Here is a 22337-nt window from a genome sequence, read left to right as displayed (position 1 = left end):
AAAATGAAATTTTAGATTTTAAAATGATCTATTTGTTCTATAAATAAATTTGTTATGAATTAAAAATATACTAACTAAAAATATTTCAGTTTCTTTTTATTTTTTAAAATTTTTTACTACTTGTGGAAATTTATTAATATTTATAATAAACGATTATAGACACATACGTGTGTGCGAATAAAAAGGATGAAAGAAAGGGACGTGTAAGCTGGTATCGGAATAAACGATCAATAGCTCGGAACACTTTTTATGGATATAAGCTGATTTCAAAAGCTACTTCTTTATAGGAAAAATCTGTTTTACACAGCTTCATAATTTATTCCATTTTCTTTTCTTTAAAAAAATCCTAATCAAATAAATTAATTCTTTATTATTAAATTTTTCTACCAATACAATAATTGAAAAAAATTATAAAATATATTATTCGAATATCGTATAATATAATATAACATAATATAAAATAATTTGAAACGAATTTACTTGAATAATCGATCTTAATAATTTATAACATTAATATTAATTTACGCGCTTAATATTTATTGCCTCTTTTTTTATTTGTATTCAGAATTGATTATACCACAACTACGTTAACAATATCGATTACGGTTCCGTAAATAATATTTACACCATTTATTGCTTTTCCAATTTTAATAAAATTGTCAGTTTCCACTTTTAAAACACGAGTTTTAAATAATAAAATGTAATTAGAAAGGCAACACGCCGTGAAATCGTCAGAGTTGGTTATATACCTTGGTTATATCTGATGTTTATTATGCGATATCGATAGATTCCCATTTACATAGGAGTAAATTATTTTCGAATACGTTTAAATCTGCATAAATTTCCTGACTGATGGCTAAAAAATAAATGCCAGCAGTTACAGAAATCGTTTTAATCGTTAATGAGAAAACACGTTCCATGATACCAATTTCAACGAAACTTCGTCAATGCCTGATAACTCAGATATATTTGACTCGTGTCATTTGCATAAATCCTCCCAATAATGGAAATACTTCATCACAGCTGAATTGCTGACTTGTACGTGAAACGCGTTATTTAGTTAGTTTTTTTTTTTTTTAAATATCCTAATGGAATAAAATTTATATTATACACATAATTGTTTTAATTAATTATATTTATTCTGCTTTATTATAAATTTAAAATTGTATAATACCGTTATAATATACGTATAATTTCTTTTTTAATTCGAAGCAAATTCATATTATGAAGTTTTTTCATGTATTTCTTTATTTCGCACAAAAAAAAGTTAAACGATAATTAGAAGAACAATTTAAAAAAATTTTAGTTCTTTGTCACTTCTCTCTCTCTTTCTCTCTCTCTCTGCTCAAAAATGTACATACGTTGAAAGAACTTTAATTAACTTTTCGCAGACGTAACGTTTGTTAAATTTTAACAGATGTGATAAAAGGAACAGGAGATATTCCTTATGTCATTACAAGAAATTTATGACAAGGAAATTTCCATATTATTATGCATATTTCACGAGTAGAGGAAATTTCAAAATTCCATCTAATCTAATATACAGAAGAAAAAAAAAAAAAATACCAATCTTCAATATTTAACCCCGTCAAATTTTCTATCCATTATTATTTCTCAAAAATTCACGATCTGAATCTCTTTTGATCTCGAAGATTAATTGAACGTTATCCACTCGATCCTACGTGTAAATACATCCTCTCTCTCTCTCTCTCTTAAAAAAGGAGACTTTTAAACTCATAAATTCGTCGCTCGATTACTCCTTCTTACCCACCCTCTCTCTCTCTCTCCCCTTCAGCTTAGAACGACTGCGGGACCCTCTCGAACATCTTGGAAAGTGTCGAACGCAGATCCCTTTTCCCTCCCCCGATCCCTGCCAACTGCCCAATTCAAGGGATGACTTCTACAATCGGATGAGCACCGAGGTAGAATGCTCTTACATCCTCCCCTCCTTCTCTCTCTTTTTCTCCCTTTCTCCCTCCTCTTCCTCTCTGCCTGTCGACCGAGGCGGAGAGCGCTTTATTGCGGTCGCGTTTGTAGAGTACATGGATGAAAAAGCATAACGTGAATAACCGCGAAAGGGAGAGAAATGGAGGACGTGGAAAGAGAGAGAGAGAGAGAAAGGAAAGGAGCGACGCAGCGTGCACCAGATACAAGGGAATGCAAGGGGGGAGGCAGAGTGGAGAGACGATGGAGGAGGGAGAGGGCGAGTCGTAAAACGTTGGGTTTTGCAAGAAGCGGCCTGGTGGCGGCAGAGGGTGAGAATGGAGAAGGGAGCCGCCACAAAGTAGGCGCACCGCTTTATCGTCGACCAAGGCTCTGAGAGACACTCTCCTCCACTCTCTTACCGTGTTCTCTCTCGATTCTTTTTTTTTTTTTTATTCGCCCCCTTTGCTTCCTTCCTTCCTTTTCCCTTCGTTGAAATTTCCTCCTCGACTCCTCCCTCCCCTCTTTCCCCTTCGTTCGCCGATTTATCTCCTCTTTGACCGGTCCTCCTACGCCTCTCTTTCTCTTAATTCCTAGTCTTTTTGATCGAGGCTTTCTTCTTCTCTTCTTCTTATTTTATCGATGTTCTATATACGATTATATATATATGGTTATTCATGGAAGAAATTTTGTATTTCTCATCATTTTTCGTTCGCAATTGTCCTCTTCGTTCTTTTCCTTCCACTATTCAAGTCTTTTTATTTTTATTTTTTCCTTAAACGTGTCTCTCCTCGAACGTTTCCCCTATCGTTCTCCTCTTTCTTATAATCCATTTTCCATCATCTTTTCACAATATCGTATCACTAGAACTTTCTTAAATTTAACATCGGCAAGAAGATTTTCTCCTTCTCCTTATAACGTCATCATCTCATTTCCTATTCCCTCACGATTGCCCAACATTTGACTTCGAACCCTCCCCCCTAAATTCTTCATTCCTCCGTTCTAATCTTCGAAAGAAAAATCTTATTCCCCTCGGTCATCTCCTCTTCCCTCCCCATTATCCATCGTTCAACTTTAAATCCTAGAATCTTGCTCCTCGAGCACACCTCGTTCCTCCACTCCTCCCCCCGCAATCGCTCTTCCTCGCCGTCATCTTGTTCTTCCTCCTCGTACACCTTTCTCCTCAACATCGTCCTCCATCACGAGCATCTCTATCCACCATTCCAACCACCGTAACAAGTCCTTCCTCCCATTCAGGCGCATCGATACACCCACGCTGGCTTATATATCTGGCTTATAAATCTGAGCGCGTGGGCGTGCAGCCGTACGGGAGACGACGGCGTATACGGGCAAAATCCATTCATGGATCGCGATGATGAGCCGTTTTATAACGCCGGTAAACTCCGATCTCCAGGTGAGAATCACGCCGTGAGATAGTGGGCGACCAATGAAGACTCTCTTCTCCTCCTCAAAAAGAGAGAGAGAGAAAGAGAGGGGTTCCGTGTAATGCAATTTTTAGTTTTGTAAGGGTCTTACGATTTCGAAGGTGGAAAAGAACCGTGAAATCTCGTCGAATCGATGCTCGAAGCTCTCTCGAGCGTAATCGCAGCTGCGTGATTTATCATAGGCCGTTTATCTGTAGCGACGTTCGACGTTTGAGGGAAGTGGTGGTGGTTTAGATTTTGAGCAAACTGTGCGCGAAATAGGCGTAATAGACAGGGTGTAACGGTTTCGCGGGCATTATAGATGCGTCGAATTATGGATTCGATGGCGTGTCACTGATCCCACGTTCTGTTTAGCTTCACGCTCTGTGATAATTCCTCCCTCTCTTTGCGAAACAGAGGGGGTGAGTATTATTCTCCGTATTAATTTCGAAGGAGGGTTTAATTGAGAGGATTGGTATTCCTGTTTTCGTTCAATCGAGGTTTCGATTCGTTTTATCCTTCTTGTCGAATAGTGGATAAATTTTTCAACGGTGTAGATGTAGAAGAGAAGTTTATACGACATTGAAAGAAGATTAAAAAATATTTCAAGCTAAATCCAAGATCAATCCAATTTTTAATCTTCTTTTCAAAAAATTAAAAAAGAAAAAGAAAACTTATTTCCATTTACTTTCATTCCTTCACCATACGAGATCGATTCTTCCTCTTTTTCCTTCGCGGATAACAAACTTTATAATAATCCTATCGCGCTTAAAACTGAGCTCATTACCCATTATTGAGTCTCTTTCGCGTTATTACGCGATAAAAGTTGGTATATAGAAACCGGGTAAGGGAAGAAGAATAATAGACACGAGAATGAGAAGATTCCAAGTGCTAAGAAGTTTCTCAATGTATATCCCCCCCCTGTTCGATCTGTTCCAGGCGAGGTGATTGGCCAGCGGTTCCTGGGAAACGAGAGCCACGTGGAGCACTTCAAGCTCCTGGAGCGCGCGACCACTTCCATCCTGATTGGCGCCAGGTAATTGTTACGTGATTCGATTCTTTACCGTGTAAAGGATGGGGGAGGAATGGGCCAGCAGATGGTCATCGGCCAGCGGATACACCCACCTAAGTCTCTCGAGTCACTCCCTCGATTACGCGGCCCTCGATGACGAAGTCTCCCCCTCCCTTCTCTCCTTATGACGTGTCCTCTTTAATTTTACATCAGAGTATTTCCCTTCGATCGATCGCATCGGTCTTCTTGATATACGTGGAATAAATTGCTTTCAATTAAAGGGGGAGAGGGAAAAAGAAAGATCCTCCGCGTAAATTGTTGTCGAGATACAGCGAGATTTAACGCGAGGTTGCTGGATTTATCCTCCGAGAGTCGAGAAAGATATTTTTCGTTCGACGATTGCGTTTAATGTACGTTTTCTATTCTATTTTGAAATTTTGTAGAGTTTTTTAGTTGAATATATCGATAAAAATTTTTTTTATTTTTTTAAAATTGTGTAATTGATAAATAATAATTTAAATGAAATATGAAATTGAATTTTGCAAATAAATCATTTTTAAGAAAACAGAAAAATTTTAGGTAGATAGAAATTTTTTAGATATAATGATTTTGTTGAAATTTTGAAATAATAAAATGACGAGGGATTGTTGAAGTAGTTGTAGGAATGGGAAAAATTTTCGCTCGATATTATTGGAGTTTGCATAAGGGGGAGTTTATTATCGATCATTGTGAGTCATAGTTACGTATCTATATTACTAACCACTATCAATCAGTTTAGTTTATGTTTAAATTATCATCTTAATGACACGTAATTATTGAATTAATTGGAACTTAGATATTGGATATAATTTTCAATTCGAAAAAGAGTTAATCATTTTAATTGAGAATTGTTTTAATCTTGTTACGATACATTTAAGAAGCAATCATAGATACTGCTTTGAATGCAATATCCTTTCAGGATAATATTCAATTAACCATTGCAATAATCATTGCATTGCCAGAGCATTGTTGTCTACCTCCAGGGTAGCTTAATTCAATTATATCTCAGACTATTAGTGTCAGAATATAATTGCGTTGTATCAGTATAAGCATATTGTCGACAATATTTTAAAGCTTTTTTTAAAAATGAAATTAATCGATTAAATTTATTTATTTGTACGTATATTTTATGTTTTAATACAAATGAATTAAATTTACAAGAAAATTTCAAATTTATATCCCGATACGTACAAAAATAAAAGTAAAATTCGTTTTCTAATTTATCAGATTTTTAGAAAAAGACTTTCTCTCGTCTCTTTAGAAAACAAATCAAAGAAAATACATTAATTTAATTTTATTTTATTATTTTGAATACACGAAAAATTTTCTCCGTATAAATGTGACTTTGTAATTAACAAAATTATAATTTTGTTGTTAAAATTATTGATGCACATTCATGATACATCTTTCGAAAAGTCAATTTCAAGCAAAAAACACAAAGGTAGATTAAAGTATATCTCACGAATATAGCAACACTTGTATACCTTAAAAAGTTATGAACCCTGTTTTTTTACCACCCTCTATATATGCATATAAGCGTTTACATTAAAGGCAATAAAACGATGGGCCACTAGAACGATATTACTTCCACGGGGAAAAGTCCGGAAGTAGCTGTGGTAAAAGGAATGTAAATTTGGAGGGGAAAGAGGAAGGAAAGAAGAGAAAAAAAAAAAATCGTAAATTTTAAATAGCTCGAACGAAAAAAACACGGAATTCCAGTCAACTATGGTTTACATTTTCGAGTTTCAACGATAACGTATTTCCTCTAGATAGAGGCTCGTATTTCCCTCGTTTTAACACGTTCCTCACACTTTTCCTAGGAATACGTTTCACTTTAAAGGCGAAGGTCTATCGAACGGGTGTGCCATGAAGCACGAAATAGAATAAAGATCAATTTTCCTAAGGAAAATATGATATTTTTGTATTCCTCGAGATATCTTCTCAAGAGATATCGTTCGATCGATATCCAATCTTATTAAAATTTTCGTTATTAGATCCATCGATCGATTTCTATATTTTAATCTCCTTCTCTTTTTTTTCGTTTCTAGAAATGTAGAGCGAAATTAATTTCTCGACGAGGAAATATGTTTTTTTTTTTTTTTTTTTTGACGAAAATTGTTAAAGAAATTAAATTAAACTTTTTCTTTTCTATTCTTCTTCCGGAACGAAGAAATCCCTTTGTGTATGACCAAAGTAAAAGTACTTACGCGTTCAACTTTCGAACTTTTCTTTTTATTTCAACTCCTTCTTGTTCTATTTCAAGAACAGATTCATAATTTCGAGCATGGAATTTCTATAATTGGATCTATTTAATAATTTTTTGTTTAATAACTATTTCATTTACGTTTCTACATAAACGTAATATTCCTGAAATTTAATCTATATTCTGTGACACGTTCTCTCTCTCTCTCTCTCTCTAGTTTATTTTTATATTATTTCTTTCGTTTATTTTTAATAAGTTAAAGCAGCATCTTCGACACACATTCGATTATCTGTATTTATAAAATATTTAAATTGCTTTACATTCCTCTCTTGTACTCAATTCTCTAAACACTTGAACCTTCCACTCAATTTTATCTCTCATAATAATAAACAATCTCACCAAAATTCCTTCTTCATAATAACGTTCTACAGTTTACATTCTCTCTTTTAGAATAACATTGAAGGTAAACATGATATCTCAATATCCTACAAGTGGCATATAAATAGAATCCTCTTTAACAGAATTAAAATTATCAAACTCGAATTGATTACAATTTTTCTTCCGATTATAAGATACAATATCGATTTTTATTCGAACAAAAATATAATTATACGTAGCATCTAATTATTTTACCTCCAAATATCTAATGATTTTGCAAGGTAATAAATATATTTCAATTTCAAACAAAAAATTTCTAAAATCCTGACACACTATCCTTCGATCCTCCCAATGCTTCACCTCTTACGTTCACGCCAAACCCTAGCTTCCATTGCATAATTTTCAATCCTTTCCATCACCGCACGATAACACGCGTTTCCACGATCCGTGATACCATCGTGTGTTACAGATACAATAATGATTCGATATTACCTTTGCGTAATACACGATTCAAGGATCGTAATTTACAACCGCGAAGGATGAAGGGAGGAGGATGGTGGTCGAGTGAGTAAACCATGCTCGGTTGTTACCAGTTATTACAACGTGGTGGTTATTAGTACGGCATACTTCGTATAATTGGTCGGGTAACCGATGTAACAATAATAACAAGCTTTGCTCTGTTAATTATCGTGAAGGGCCTATCGTGAAGGGAAGGGATTTTACAGCGAGTTCTCAGCGAGGCTTTGATTCGAAGGAATTCGAATCTATCGTAATATTTGCTGGGATCGATCCTGGAAATCGAAAAGTTTGAATGTGTAAAAATGTCGATACGTTTATCGAGTGTTAAAAGTAATTTATATTAAGTAATTTATATAATTTATATATTTAATTTATTAATAGGATGACGAATGAATTAAGGAAGTGTCTTTGGTAATTTATTTAAAAATAATCTTTGTATTCATATTTTCGAAATGTCTTCTGTCGTGCTATTAGAAGCTTCGTTTAAATAATATTATTTTCTGCATACATTGTATGGGATAAAAGATAAATAAATAAAGAATTTCAAAAAGAGTGGCAAGAAGAGATTATTAATATTTCTCGAATTTTAAATAATAATAATTAATAAATAAGTTATCCAATCAATGAAAGACACTTCAATTTCATTGAAAAAAAAAATATTACAGTTTATCGTCATTCAAAAATTCAAAAGTTTATTTCAATTCCTTGTGATATATGATTGAATAAATAAGAGTCGACCGATATTTTTCTATTTATTTTGATCTTTAGAATCCTCGAAAATTGTTCCACGTGTATATATAAATAATTAATTATTTGAATACGATAAATAAGATTCCGTTTCCCTTTTCATTGTGTGTCTAACAGATTTCATACGATGGAAAGTTGAAATTTCTCAATGGGACACAGTTGATAATGCTCATTATATTTTAATGTATCGTTGTTCCATGAGAAAACGAGATTACGATGTTCGTGGCTACGAGGAGATTGTATTCAAAAGGATTTCCTTTCTCATGGAAATTTGTATTAACTTCGTCGTGTCGTTTCAAACGTTAAAAAGTGATCCTATCAACGTGGCAAAGAGGGTTTTCACAGGAGCGCGTTTTCTTTCATGACCAGACGTTCTTAATAATGTGCTAATTTTGACTTTTTTTCCTCTCTAGAGGATTCTGTAAAGGTGATCGTGCATTCATTTTCATCATAAAACATATTCTCTTTAAAAATATTTCCAAATAACGTTCCAATTAATTAAGTTTGAAAAGATTGGATTGAGTAAAAATTTAATTTTTATTTTTAATTTGATTATAATTCCACTTTTCTCATATAGGAAAATAATTTAAAATAAAAAGTGAATTACGTGAATTCAAATCTTTTAATGTTATCAAGTAATATTAATATTAACTTTGAATAATTCAAAATATGTTATTACTGATAACAAATTATTACTGATAACAAATAACATTGAAATATTATTTTATAATATATAATTTAAATTTATATATAGTTTTTAGAAGCAAATTATTAAGAGAATGAATATTTTTTAAATCATTAAATAATTACTATTGCAATTAAATATGACACGTGATTACATTTTTTCCAACAATTTCAAACATTTTGTTTTTCAAAAACCGATATTATTATTATGAATCAGTCATCGACAGCTAGGTAATGAACTCATCGATCATTAATATCTATGGGAAATTGGTTTTCTGGGGAAAAATGCACGAAACACCGATAATCTAGTAGCCCAGTAAATCAATCCTGTTTGATCACATCACAAACTTGCATACATGTTCTTACGAAAATTTAAACTCATTATAAGCTGTGTTGGACGTAACTGCAAGTTAGCAGAAAATTAACTGAGGCAGACAAACTTGCAACAGTTAATTGAACGTTAAGTAACCTGTTATTTTAATACGAAAGTGTAATGATAACAAAGTTATAAAATATTAGGAATCGTTACTGTTTTAAAATCTTACTTACAATTCCATCATTTATATATATTTTATAAATAAAATATATATTGTTGATTAGATTATTGTTCCTTCAGCATACACAAATATAAATTTTTTTTGTTTACAAATATTTATACCTCATACTATAGCAACAAAGAACATGTACAATCTTTTTTTTCACTTATAGAAGAACTCGTAATTAAAAGAAAGAAAATAAGAATCTACTATTAAATATTATTTGAATTTAATAATCTATTATTCCATATAAATTCGTATCTACGAATAAAAACATAATCTTTTATTAATTATCAGCATCAGAAAAATGAGAAGAATATATTTCATTTGAAAATACCAAAAATAAATACGAGTACAATATTTTCTCTCTTTTAACAATAATACTGTTATCTAAAACCAATTTTAATATTACAAGAAAAGAAAATTTTCTCTCATTGCAAAACGATAATTTGATCAAGCTCATAATTGCTCCAAATAGATCCGATGAATCGGTCATGTACATGCAATTGTATCGGTATGTACGCAACAATAATTGTCGGTATTCATTGGCCGATGAGCATTGTTCTGCTGACATAAATTTTTGCAACCCTGTTATTTTAATTCGGATTGAACGACTTTATTTTTCCGCCGTTTCAACCGTCGTGCACCGTTTTTAGATAAAGTGGTCCCTTTTGTTCCGTTGATATACAGCTCGAAATTGCGCTGGTGTTAAATTCAAAAAAAAAAAAAAAAAAATAACTTTTATCCTACTCCTGCGTATTTTTCCTCGAGTCTTTTTTTTTTATGCGAACATCTTCCAACGTGGCAGCAATTAACGATGAAAACAAATACATCACACATGGAATTTCTCCATGTTTCTACAATTTACTGTATAATATTGTACAGATGATTGTGATAATAATTTTTGTGTGTGCGAATAATATATTTCTCGTTAAATAATATTATGATGAAACACGCGATCAAGTTAAATGCATTATTAAATATTGTCTTTTTAATTTTGTCTTCTGGAAAGTGGAACTTTGCGTTACACTTCGTTGCACCGATTCTCGTATCTACATTGTGCTACAACTATGATGAGGATTAAGTTTCACGAATCTCAAAGATTGTTAGCGATTGATTGGATCATTAAGGATAAGTGGCGACGGCTTTGTCGCGATTAAATAAACTAATTACAATGGAACAGGGGCGAGCAAAGTTTCCATGTTGTGCTACGTGTGACGCATTAAAGGCGATACATCAGGGACAGCTTAATACTTGGGCCAACTTAATATGCAGCTTAATCAATTTAGTAGGAGAACTTATTAACTTGTGTGTGACGATGATACGAAAAAAAGAAACACGGTTGAATCAATATTAAAAGTGAAAAATGTAGAGGGGATTGTTGAAATTAAACATTGTTAAAGTTAAAAGATTCGTAAAACAGTTTTAACAAATTGTGAATATTGAAATATTTTATTCGAAGAATTCTTCCAGATATATAATTTGTAATGTTTAATTTCTTTATTGGTATACTTACAAAGCTGTCAAAATCACGTATATTGTACATAAGAGATAAGAATAGACTTTGATAAACACTCTTTGTAAAAAAGTTTAAGATTGAGTTATAAATGATTTCAGTGTGAATTTGTTTCTTAAATAGCAGTTTAGATTATTAAAATTGGAAATAATCATAAAATTTACGCTTTTTGAAAATTTATTTCCAGATATGTCTACGTGAAAATATATGGATCATATTTTCTCAATTTTCAAAGCCTATGATTAATCCTTTTGCTATGATGAAATCGATCTCTGATATTCCATCACAGAATGGAATGTCACAACTCATTATATTTGATAAACAGAAATCATAATTATATACTTAATTATGATACAATGTTATTCTGTTCCACTCTGATTTATTTATGTTATTAATTATCATAGTTTGATTGATTTATCTTGCAATAATATTATTGTTATAGTTTTATTTAATAGAGAAGCTATTTATAAAGAAACAATATTAATACAATGTAAATCGTGAAACAATTGTTGTTTTTAATAATAAAATTCATACAAATTTTTCTTAATGAAGTTTATCTGTACAAAAATTTATATAAAAAAGTCACAATTTAAATAAATTTAGAATCACTATTTTGTAAAGTAAACAATTATAAATAAACAGATCGCATGAAACACTTAATTAATGTTACTATATTCACAAACGGGTAGATTTGACAATCCAACTTATTTCAAGCAAGAGAAATAACTTTTAAATCGTGAATCATTGTTAATAATACGTGTTCAAAAACAAATTACTCTTGTATATCGTGTATTTTACCTTAAAACTCGATTAAACCGTATTAAAATTAAGAAAACTTTGAACCGCCATAACTTCGTAAATAATAACTTCCGGTCAACGAATGAAAGATCATTGGAAGCGCGGAACCTTGCCCTTTAAAACGCTTTTTCATTTATCCCGATACGACTTCCGGTTCCGGAGATATCGTCGTGTAAAGCAAAAGGTAATTTTTAATCGTTTACTATCTCCGTCCTTATCGCTTATTCGGACCTCTCGCTCGCACCTCGTCTCGCTGACCTATCCCAAACTGCAGACAAACGGCAGACGCGATTCCTAGAAATGCATAGTACGCATTTCCAAGAAAAATAAGTAGGTCAGTGGGTCGCGGCCCCATTCATAATTTTTGTACCGTCTTAAGCGCTATGGACACTTTGAATCCTTATATCTCAGCAACCGATTGAGATATCGGGATAATTCAAAAAGCGACTTCAATGGGATGACTCCTTCTATTTTCTGAGTGGATTTTGAGGATAAAAATTTTAATTTCTTCTCACGATTTTTACGCAAAAAATTCGAATTTCATTTATGAATAATATATTTTGTGATTGTAATGATTCCCGTGATATATACTATACGTTAACTTAAATTTGTTTAATTTTATTATTTAAAGTAAATATATTTTCGTCGAATTTTAATTTTCCTTTTTGATTTTATTTTCGTTTCATTTTCGTATTTCGGAAGAATCCTTTTTTAAATATTTTAAAAGTTTAGCTTTCTCAAATTCTGAAAAAAAGAAAAAGAGCAACCAATTAAATATCTTTCTCTTATTCCAAACGATCGATAATCACCATCATTTCGAACGAATCGTAAAATTTTTGGCAAACGCAGGAAGATCTCGAAAAACATGGGATGAAAGATATCAAACAAATGGAAATTTAATCAAAATCGGGCGACATCCCCTTTCCAAACGTTCAGCTTGTAAAGAAAGCGACAAATCAAGAGATTAAACGTGGGCTGAATGTTTATTCGTTTCGCGAGAAGCATTCGAGCGCTTTCCCCTCCCCTCCTCCCATTCTTCGGCCGGCGTTCTTCCATCAAGCTTGTCGTAATTACTAATGCTTATCCCCACTCGAAATCGTGCGAACAGGCGAAAGAATGCGCGGAAAGATTAGGCGAAGGATTTACGAGACGAGGACTTAACGTTTCTTTTTCCCTTTGTTCCAGGAACGCCATTTACAACATAAGTCTGCACGACCTGACGGAGATCGTCGACCAGGTGAGTCGGATCACTTTCTTTTTTTTTTTTTCTTTTTTTTGAAAACTCGAAACTCGAATAAAGAACGATCGATCTCGATTAATATTTTCGTCGTCGGATTCATTTTCCCGTTGGATGAGAAGGGATATTTTTTTTTTTAAAAATTGGCGTGTTTTATATGAAATCGAGTGAAATAATAGAATAACGTTTAAATGTCTTATACACGAAAGAAACGATTAATATTGACATGCTATTCGCAGAAATCAGACTTTCTTTCTTCCTATCTTGTTCATCTCTCGAGAAATAGAATGGTATCCATCGTAATAAGAAAGAAAAGAAAAAGTACGAAGGATCCTCCGTTCTATTTTCTTCTTCTTCTTCTTCTTCTTCTTCAATCACAAACGATACATATTATGTTTGTCGAGTTAATTTCAATTCTTCTCGTTGGATTCTCGTCAAAATATTTTCAATAACAAACTATAACCAATAACAAAAATAAATGTGTGCTTTTTATGAGCTACATACAATCAAATACAATGTTATAATTCTAAAGATTCAATCCTATCAATTCCTTTTTCCTCCTCTTAAAACTCGGTCAATCAATTCATTTCTTTAGTATACATTTTTAATAATAAAAATTTCGTTTACCAGCGTTCTTCGTATAATTCCTCTTCCACGAAGAAAAAGCGGTTGATATAAGATATAAAAAGGTAGGAGGAGAGGAGAATCTGTGACAAGTTTAAAATCAGGCGAACGGAAGCAAGAATAGATTTGCATGGTAATAAGTGTTTTTCGTGTTCCGCGTGTAATCCGAGAGGATCCCCCTGCAAACAGCGCGAAGAATCGGCTGATCGACTTTCTCGAAGCAAGCTGACATTGAAACCGTGCCGATTATTCCAAATCGAAAAAAAAAAAAAAAGAAAGAAAGAAAGAAAGAGAACCTCCCTCGTCCCTTACGTTTCACCATCCCACCCCCTATTTCACGCGCCCCATCAATCAAACCGGATAGATCTGGATCTGTCCCACGAGAGGCGAACTCGATCCGTGTCTCCTGTGACCGCGTGAAATCGACGCGGAGATGCGAAACTGCAAAGCTGGATTATCGATTCAGGATTCAGCCGCGTGTATCGTTAAGGGAATCGAAGAAATGATTCGAGGCGTTGCACCTCGATATTCTTCCTTCCCCGATTTTCGAGCAAGTTTTCCAAGTTTTCGATCGATTCGTTCGAATCGATTGCGCCTGCCTCTGATCTTAAGTATATTTCGCATATCCTTATTATGTCGAAGCTCTCCTCGTCCCTGTTTCAATTCTCTCGGGTATACCTCCTTTCGATGATATGAACTTTATTTTCGAAACGATCGAACAAGTATCGTTCAATTCTCTTTTAATAGCAAGAGGATCGTGATACCATGACTCTTTTTAGTCGGAATTGTTCGAGGAAGCAGAGAGAAAGAGATGTATATGTGTGTATATATATATATATATATATAAAGGAGTTAAGAGGAAGAGTAACGCGATAAAGAGAGATGGATGGAGAGAGACGCGTTCCTTGGCCATAACGGTAAGTCGTTCGTAAGGATGGAGCTAGTAAAAGTCAGCGGATTCTCTCAGCTGCACAATTCGTTTGTTTTTATCGCCTGATTTTATGTATACCGTGGAGTCGAAACGGTGCCACGATCGATTGTTTCTGATCCAGCAGATTTAACCTTCCTTCCCACTTTGCGATCTCCTCGCGTTTAGGTATCGCTGCAATGACGTGAAATAAAATATCAGGTCTTCGTGTCTGCGATTTAACGAGGAAAATTTATTAGAAATTATGTTTTATTTCTTTCTTATTATTCTTCCTTCCAAGCCGGAAAATATTAATAGAACCATTGAAATTTCTCGTTACTTAATGTATGTATTTCCTGGAAAATTAATATTGATTTTAATTTCGACAACGATATATGATGTTTCGCCATGCTATTTTAATTACTAATTACTTATTATTATTACGTCAATGTTGTTGATGATTCGGTGTGAAATTAAGCGAGGATATATATATATATATATTTTATCTCCCGTTTATATTAATAAACGAGATATGAATAGTCCGTCTTTGTCGTAGGATGATCGATTCGATACATTTGGCTTCCGGTTACGATCGTGCACGTCATCGTGCGCCTCGGTTGATAGAACGGTGACACGTATTAATCGACGTTTCTATCTGCGGACTCGAAGTCCTCATGGACGATGTAATAAATTGGAAGCAATTACTCTTACACCGATACCACTGCCACGAGATACGTTTGTCGTAAGCGTTGCACAATCTAGCAAATAGCATTTCTTCCGGCTGCGTGAATGATAAAAGTGATTGAAAAACTTCTAAAAATAGGGGCGGTCCACGTCAATGGTGGATTTTATCGTGAATTTAGATTCGCGATTCTCTGGATTATAATTAAAAGTTTCATTCTCTTTCGATTGAGGATCGTGTCTTTTTTTTTTTTTTAAATTGTTTATTGGTATATCTGAGAAGTGATTTGCTTGGAAAATGATTAATTTTATTTTATTGTTATCGAATTGAAGTTTTTTTACGTACAGTAATCTTACGAATTCCAATCTTCTTCGAAGTATACAGTTTAGAATAATAAATTTAACGAATGTATGTAATGTAAAAGGAAATGAGTAATGGACTTACAGATTTAAAAAAATTAATAATTGCGCTTCAATTTGTAAATCAATAGTTCTTTTGTACGATTATATATAGAAAGAAATAAATGACTTGTCATGAATCACGTCTGAGATACAAAACTCTTTTTTCTTTTTTTTAAAGAAATAATACTCGAGGAAGTTAATATTTGCAATGTTGCGATTTTTCAATGAAAAATTTTTGATATTATTTCATTTACTTTGCAATTACAAAAAGAATGGTGTAAATATATTTGTATTAAAATAATTATACTCGTAATTAAAAAATCAGTTTAAATCAGCATAAAAAGGAAACAATCACATATTTATTAGAATTTCCTATCAAATATTCCTTTTTCATCATTGATGAAATCATATCACCTCGATCCAGTACCAAGTTATGCAAATTATTAATCGATAATTTAAACTTATTAAAAAAAGAAAAAGTATTATTGTAGCTCGATCTTCTCTTTACCCTTAAACGATAAAAATGAAAATTATAGACTAATTTTTCTTCTTTCCTCCGTATCCTTTCCTCTCTTTCACCAAGGCAACTGGAGCGCGACAAGAATGTAATATTACCTATTATTACACTCTCCGTAAAAATTCACCGCGTTCCACGCAACTAACAATCCCGATATTAAAAATTACATTTGCCAAGTGTATTCCTTCTTCTTCCCCCATTATAAAAACTGCCGCCATATTGAATTACCAGGAAGCGCTAATTAATATCTGAAACCGTAGTGGCGCCACCATAACCACTTCATTTCCGCTACGATAGGAGAGAATTGTACTTCGATTATATCCACTCCCTTTCCACAACCGCTTTCGTGGCGTGGTGGATTTCGCGGTTACGGTATTTACAGAAACAACTTTGTCTTGCAGAAGTGGATTTCCGGATAAATTGGATTATTAACAGTTCACACCGTTCGAAATATTGATGCACTCCCCTATCCAATTATTCCGTCCAATTATTTATTGCCATTTCGAATTACACTCTATAATTATTTTTCTCGAAAAGAGGTTTAGGCAAATTCGACTCGATTTGGAAAATTTCATTTTTTTTTTTTTTTTTCATTTGTCTCGATATCGAATCGGGAAGATTCAAATTTTTCGATTTATTATTAAAGGTAAAGCGCTTTTGACAAAATTAATATTGGCTTTTGTTTCAAAGATTGTTCGCAATGGTCAACGATTTGTGGCCTCGGAAAAAGAAATTTTTTGATCGAATTTCGTGGATTTTATTTTTTCATCTGTCGACAATGGGATTATGTCAAATTGATGGATTCTAGATTTTTTATTAACGATTTTTGCAAGTGTTTTTAGCGAGATTAATATTGGCTTATAGCAATATTTATATTTAATCGTATATACATTTCGGTTTAGTGTTGATAAAATAATCGTAGACAGATGAAATATATATATATATCAATTTTACAAAATTCAATTGAAATTAAAACATCTTTTGATTGTTGATCGACGTTATTATTAACATCTGCATCTGTCCCAACTGTTCGACGATAATGCACAATAATTAACACTTCTGTTAATTATTCTATTCAATTATGATTATCTCTGTCGTCGTATCAATCGAATCATTTATGTTTCAGCTACTGTGTCAAATCGATGAGTCCTTTCCTTGTCTGTATTAACCAACGTGGTAACAATTTCGTATCGTAACGATATTACATGAACAACAATGATACTTATCTTTGAAATATTCAGTCCATTTTCAATCACAAAAATTGAATGATTGAGAATAAAATTTTCAAATTCTTTCTTTGAAAACTTCTCAAGTAACCATTTTGAAAATAGTATTAATCGAAGTGAAATTATAACTGTCGATTAAAATATTTAATTGATCTTACTTGACAATTTTTTTGGCTTATCTTCAAAGTTTCACCAATACAATAATAGATTGTGAAAGCAATATATATAATATATAATCTGTCTTCACAAATTTTTTTTCTCATCTCTTCGATATAAAACAATTAGTGAATTTTGTGCATGCGAATGATATTAAGTATTTGATCATTCGTAAGAAAAATAAAGATAATAATCATCTATCTTTGTTGAAAAAAGAAATTTTATTTCTCTTTTCTTTCCGTAATGGATGAAAGATTTAATCAAATAATTGCGCAAAACATCGCCTGCACGTAGATCGTTTGTTAAAATGATCTTGGTTTAACGATCTGTAATACGACCAACGTCGTCATGAACAGTGCAAGGTGAAAGTCTTTCGATCATTTCACTGTCAAGCTCTTCCTGCTTTCCCATGTCTGCATGAACAATCAATTACAGGCAATCCCTGTAGCAAGTTTCTCCACCATTGCAACGAGGACACGCAATGTTTCATGTTTTCTCCAAAAATCTCGTTCCAAAAAGTCAGAATGTTTATGATTAAAAAAAGTAAGGAAATTGATAAAGAAAATTTAGAAACAATTTATATCTCTATTAAAATGGACGATGTCGTGCATCTTTAAATTAATATTGAAAGAATAATTAATTTCTTTATGGTTTATTGCGAATATATACAAAATATTTGGGGAAAATTTGAAATAGTTTAGGATATTTTCATAAATAAATATTACTTGTTATTTTATGATATGGAAAAGAAGAAGAAACAAGTTTCGATGGAAAAATTAAAAATGTTTAAAAATCGTTAGAATCTGCTTATTCGAAATATTATTATTTCGTATGAATTAGTATGAAAATATTACATACATATTTGAAATAGTATTTCAAAAGGAAACTTAATTCGCAAAATTCTCGTATCACTCGAAGAAATAAAAATATTCATTTCCACTTATTTATTTTAAAAATCTATTTTCTCTCTCAATCTTTTCAATATTAAAAGCTCCACTTTACTTTCACGATATTAATCAATTCAATTTCCTCGATTTCTGAACAACCTGGATTTCATTTGATTTCAAAATCCAGAAAAATTAAGATATCGCCTTTATTTACTTTATTTATCCATTTCCAATTAAACAGTATAAGGGATACATTAATTACTCGACGTATTTTTTTAAAGAATATATTTATATAGAAAGAAAAGATGGACTCTTTACATTGTATCTAACAAGCTACTTTAATAACATTCGAATTTTTAAATTTCAATTTTCTCTTAAGTGCCTCCTCCAGATTTTTAAAATTACACGAAATATTCAACCTTATAAAGCTTGCAATTCACGTTTCTTTCTTTTTCTTTTTCTTTCTCTTTTCTTTCTTCGCTCTCTTTCACCAATTCCAGCGTAAATAAACGAGAGATTAAAGAGCGATCCCCTCCATTTCCAAAGACAATCCGCTCCAAGAGAGACTCTAGGTAGAATCGCGAGAATTCTCGATCCAGCTTAGCTACGTGACACTGTTATTCCCCTCGACCTTCCATGTCGCGTTTCACAGGAGAAAAACTTCTTTCCCTTTTAGTTCAGCCCGCTACATAACTCCGTGAAGATCGAAGGAAGAAAGGGCGGAAGGCGAGGAGGAAACGTTTGAAAGAACGTTTCCAGGAGATCTTGACAAATTAAGATTAGTTAAACCAGGCAAGTTGCGCTGGCTAATCGAGCGAAAGCCTCTTCTTCTTCTTCTTCTTCTTCTTCTTCTTCTTCTTTCTCCCTTTGATATCAATTAAACTCTCCACTATTGAATGCTTTTTATGGGGAGAGGGGGGGAGGGTGGTGGATCATTTTGCACCGATGTCCTTGCTCTCTATTTCGAGAGCACTCGAACGGAGCTTGTTACGTGGAAACGGATTAAAGTAACGTCGAATTTGATGAACGATATCGAGAATTCGAAGATATAATAATCCAAGGATGGAATTAAAAAAAATTGGATTCCTTGGAGGATTTTCGATCGAAGTTTCGTTTCTTTTTTTCTTCTCCTTTCCATTTTTCCATCATGTTCGTGTTAATCTTCGTATATATTAAATAATATAAAAATTATTTTGTATTAATTATTCATACAGAATGACGGGAAAATAAATTTTTGGAAGGAATTGTTAAATATTTGTAAAAATTGAATAGAATTTAAAACGCGCTAAAAGAAAAATGTACAAATAAATTTATTGATACACATGATATTTCGATCTGCTGAAATAAACGACAAATACTTCGTTACTGAGCATTTTAAGAAATATAATTTCTATAATTCAATAAATTTACATTCTGAATATTTTATTTTTATTGTCATAGATGTAGGTGAATTCACGAATAAAAAATAATAATAATAAAAATGAATCCATAAATGAATTTCTTTTTAATTCTTCGAGTTTAATATGAGTGACAGTTTGATTTTTGAAGAGTTGTTTCGTAATTTGGCCATAGTTTCATGTAATATTTTCGTAACGAAGCAACGTCCCACGAAACAGGGAAGAAACTTTGAAATGAAGATGGAATACAACGTCCTATAAAATGAAATATTTTTTAAAATGAATTTTTTATATATTGCTGCATAAAAAATATGCAATTATCCTTTTTCTTTCTTAAATAAAACTTTTTATTTCCAGATATACAGATAACAAGTCTTCATCTTTTCCATTTAATTTAAAATTAATCAAAAATTAAATAAAATAAATATATCGTTCAATGATACGTACTTAAATTTTTTGGAGAATTTTATAAATATATTTTATATAAAGAATAAAAATATTAAAGAAAAGATCACTTGAGTTAAACGACCGATATTCAATGTTTTTAAATTTTCTTAACGTGAAATATACATAATCAATATATAAAGTGTATTTATAAGATGTCTTAAAATCGATTCTAAGGATAAAAATAAAACAGATTCATTCGTTAAATTGTACCCAATTAAATTTTTCACGAAACGAAAACACGACATAAGACTTGTCAACTTAATAATAAATAAATCTTAACCAAAATTCACCTATACCAATTCATTTATTCATTTCCAAAATCGCCCCAATAAGATAATTACCATTCTTGCATAACAATTTATACGAAAATAACTCGTCGTCCAATGCATACGAACGATCCTCTTACATTCTGAAAAATAAAATAAATCTCCGATCGAAAAACATCGTACCCGAGCAACAACAATTCCCTCAACCTCAAACCATATCGAACCACGTTCATTCCTCGGAGACATTCGTCGTCTCGGCGCCAACTCGCTCGAAGCGAAGTAAGATGGCGATAAGTCGAGACGAGACTCCGGTACCGGAAGTTGGCACGATGGAAGGAAACGCTGACTGGAAACACGCCGCGCCGCTTTCCCGACGAGATCACTTTCTTCTTCTTCTTCTTCTTCTTTCTCTTCTTCTTCTTCCTCAAACGGGAAGCAGAGAGAAAGAGAGAGAGAGAGAAATCGCCTTTTCGACTGGAGCAATTTCGTTGGTGGGCGCGGAACGTCCAAGGAGGACGACGTTGTTGACGTCGTAATCCCACGTCGAAAGTTTTCCGCGGGGCTAATTGAGTCTACCGACACCCTTCCACCTTTCTTTTCTCCCTTTTCCACCCCCTCTCCCTCCCTCTGCTGGCATCCAGGCGGTCTGCGACCGCAAGTTTCGTCGCTCGAGCGTAGCCCAACCCCTCCCCTTACCCAACCCTCTCCACCGTTATTTCTGACGACAATGAGGCCGAGATAAGAGAAGGATCGATCTTTTACCCTCCGACTTGTCCCCCTGTTTCCTTTTTTCTTTCTCTCTTCCTTTCTTCCTTCTTCTCTCTCTATCCGTCGTTGCCTTTTCTATTCTTTCGTCTTTTATCGTGACGTTGGTTTCTTTTATTTTTTTCCTTTCTTTCTTTCTTTCTTTCTTTCTTTCTTTTTTTTTTATTTCATTCCCCCTTCGAGGTTGGCTCGGCTCGTTTGAATGGCTCGATGCGGTTTAGAAGAATTCTTCGCGACGTTTCAAGACGCTTGGTCGTCCATTATTTAGATAAGGCGGATGGCATTCTGTTTAAGGGGGATGTTGTATTATGACGAGGTGGTGAGAGGGAGAGAGGGGGGGAGGAAGGTCTGGGTGAAAGGATTTTTTTTTTTTTTTATTGGCAAGGGTTTGTGGTTAAGGAATGAGGAATTAGCCGTGGAGATTATATCGAATTGAAGTTTTTAATAATGCTGAGTGCGGTTGAGGCGAGGAAGGAGAGTTGAGAGTTTTGCGGAGAATGCCTGTTGGATATTAGTATTCAGGAGTGAATTTTTTTTTTTTTTAGAGGATTTTCTACGCGAATAAATGTTTTGGAATTGATTTTAATTTTTTTCAGAATATCGGAAAAATAGTGTAGCATTTTCGTGACATCGAATCGTATCGATGTTTCCTTTATTTTTCAATCAATTTTTTTTTATTCCCTTGATGAAGCTTGCCACTCTTTTAGATTTCAAAAATCTATATATATATAAATATTCTCTTATCGTAAAAATAATTATAATTATTATTATATTATTGTAAAACTAATTTTGAATCCGTCGAAATCGAGGAAAATTTAATATTTAAACGGGCGGAAAGGATTCCAAGTGAAACAACTGTATTTATTTTTAAAAACGGAATAGTTTTGCATGACGGGCTGTCAGAAAACCAATAGTTACGTAGAACGTAATTCAACCAGAATCGAATCTTGGGGTAGACCGAAGTTACGTATGTATTCGTATGCAGCTCGATACTTTTGAGATCACGACCAGATTCCAATCAAAATATTCCATGCTATCTGACCCGA

The 22337-nt window shown here is 33.0% G+C and overlaps 1 protein-coding gene across 2 annotated transcripts in view; it reads left to right on the top strand.

Annotated features, from left to right (window-relative positions):
* Positions 1-22337, top strand: part of LOC122711580 (semaphorin-1A-like) — a 363003-nt gene that overhangs the window by 149958 nt on the left and 190708 nt on the right. For both annotated transcript variants that reach the window (XM_043930485.1, XM_043930486.1), the window contains exons 3-4: positions 4287-4383; positions 12965-13016. In XM_043930485.1, coding sequence (XP_043786420.1) covers positions 4287-4383; positions 12965-13016 — 149 coding nt within the window. The remainder of the gene's footprint in view (positions 1-4286; positions 4384-12964; positions 13017-22337) is intronic.

This window comes from Apis laboriosa, unplaced genomic scaffold (assembly GCF_014066325.1).
Source record: "Apis laboriosa isolate Shangri-la unplaced genomic scaffold, ASM1406632v1 scaffold173_cov153, whole genome shotgun sequence".
NCBI lineage: Eukaryota > Metazoa > Arthropoda > Insecta > Hymenoptera > Apidae > Apis > Apis laboriosa.
Note: the sequence above shows the minus strand (reverse complement) of the source record. Positions and strands in the feature narration are given on the sequence as shown.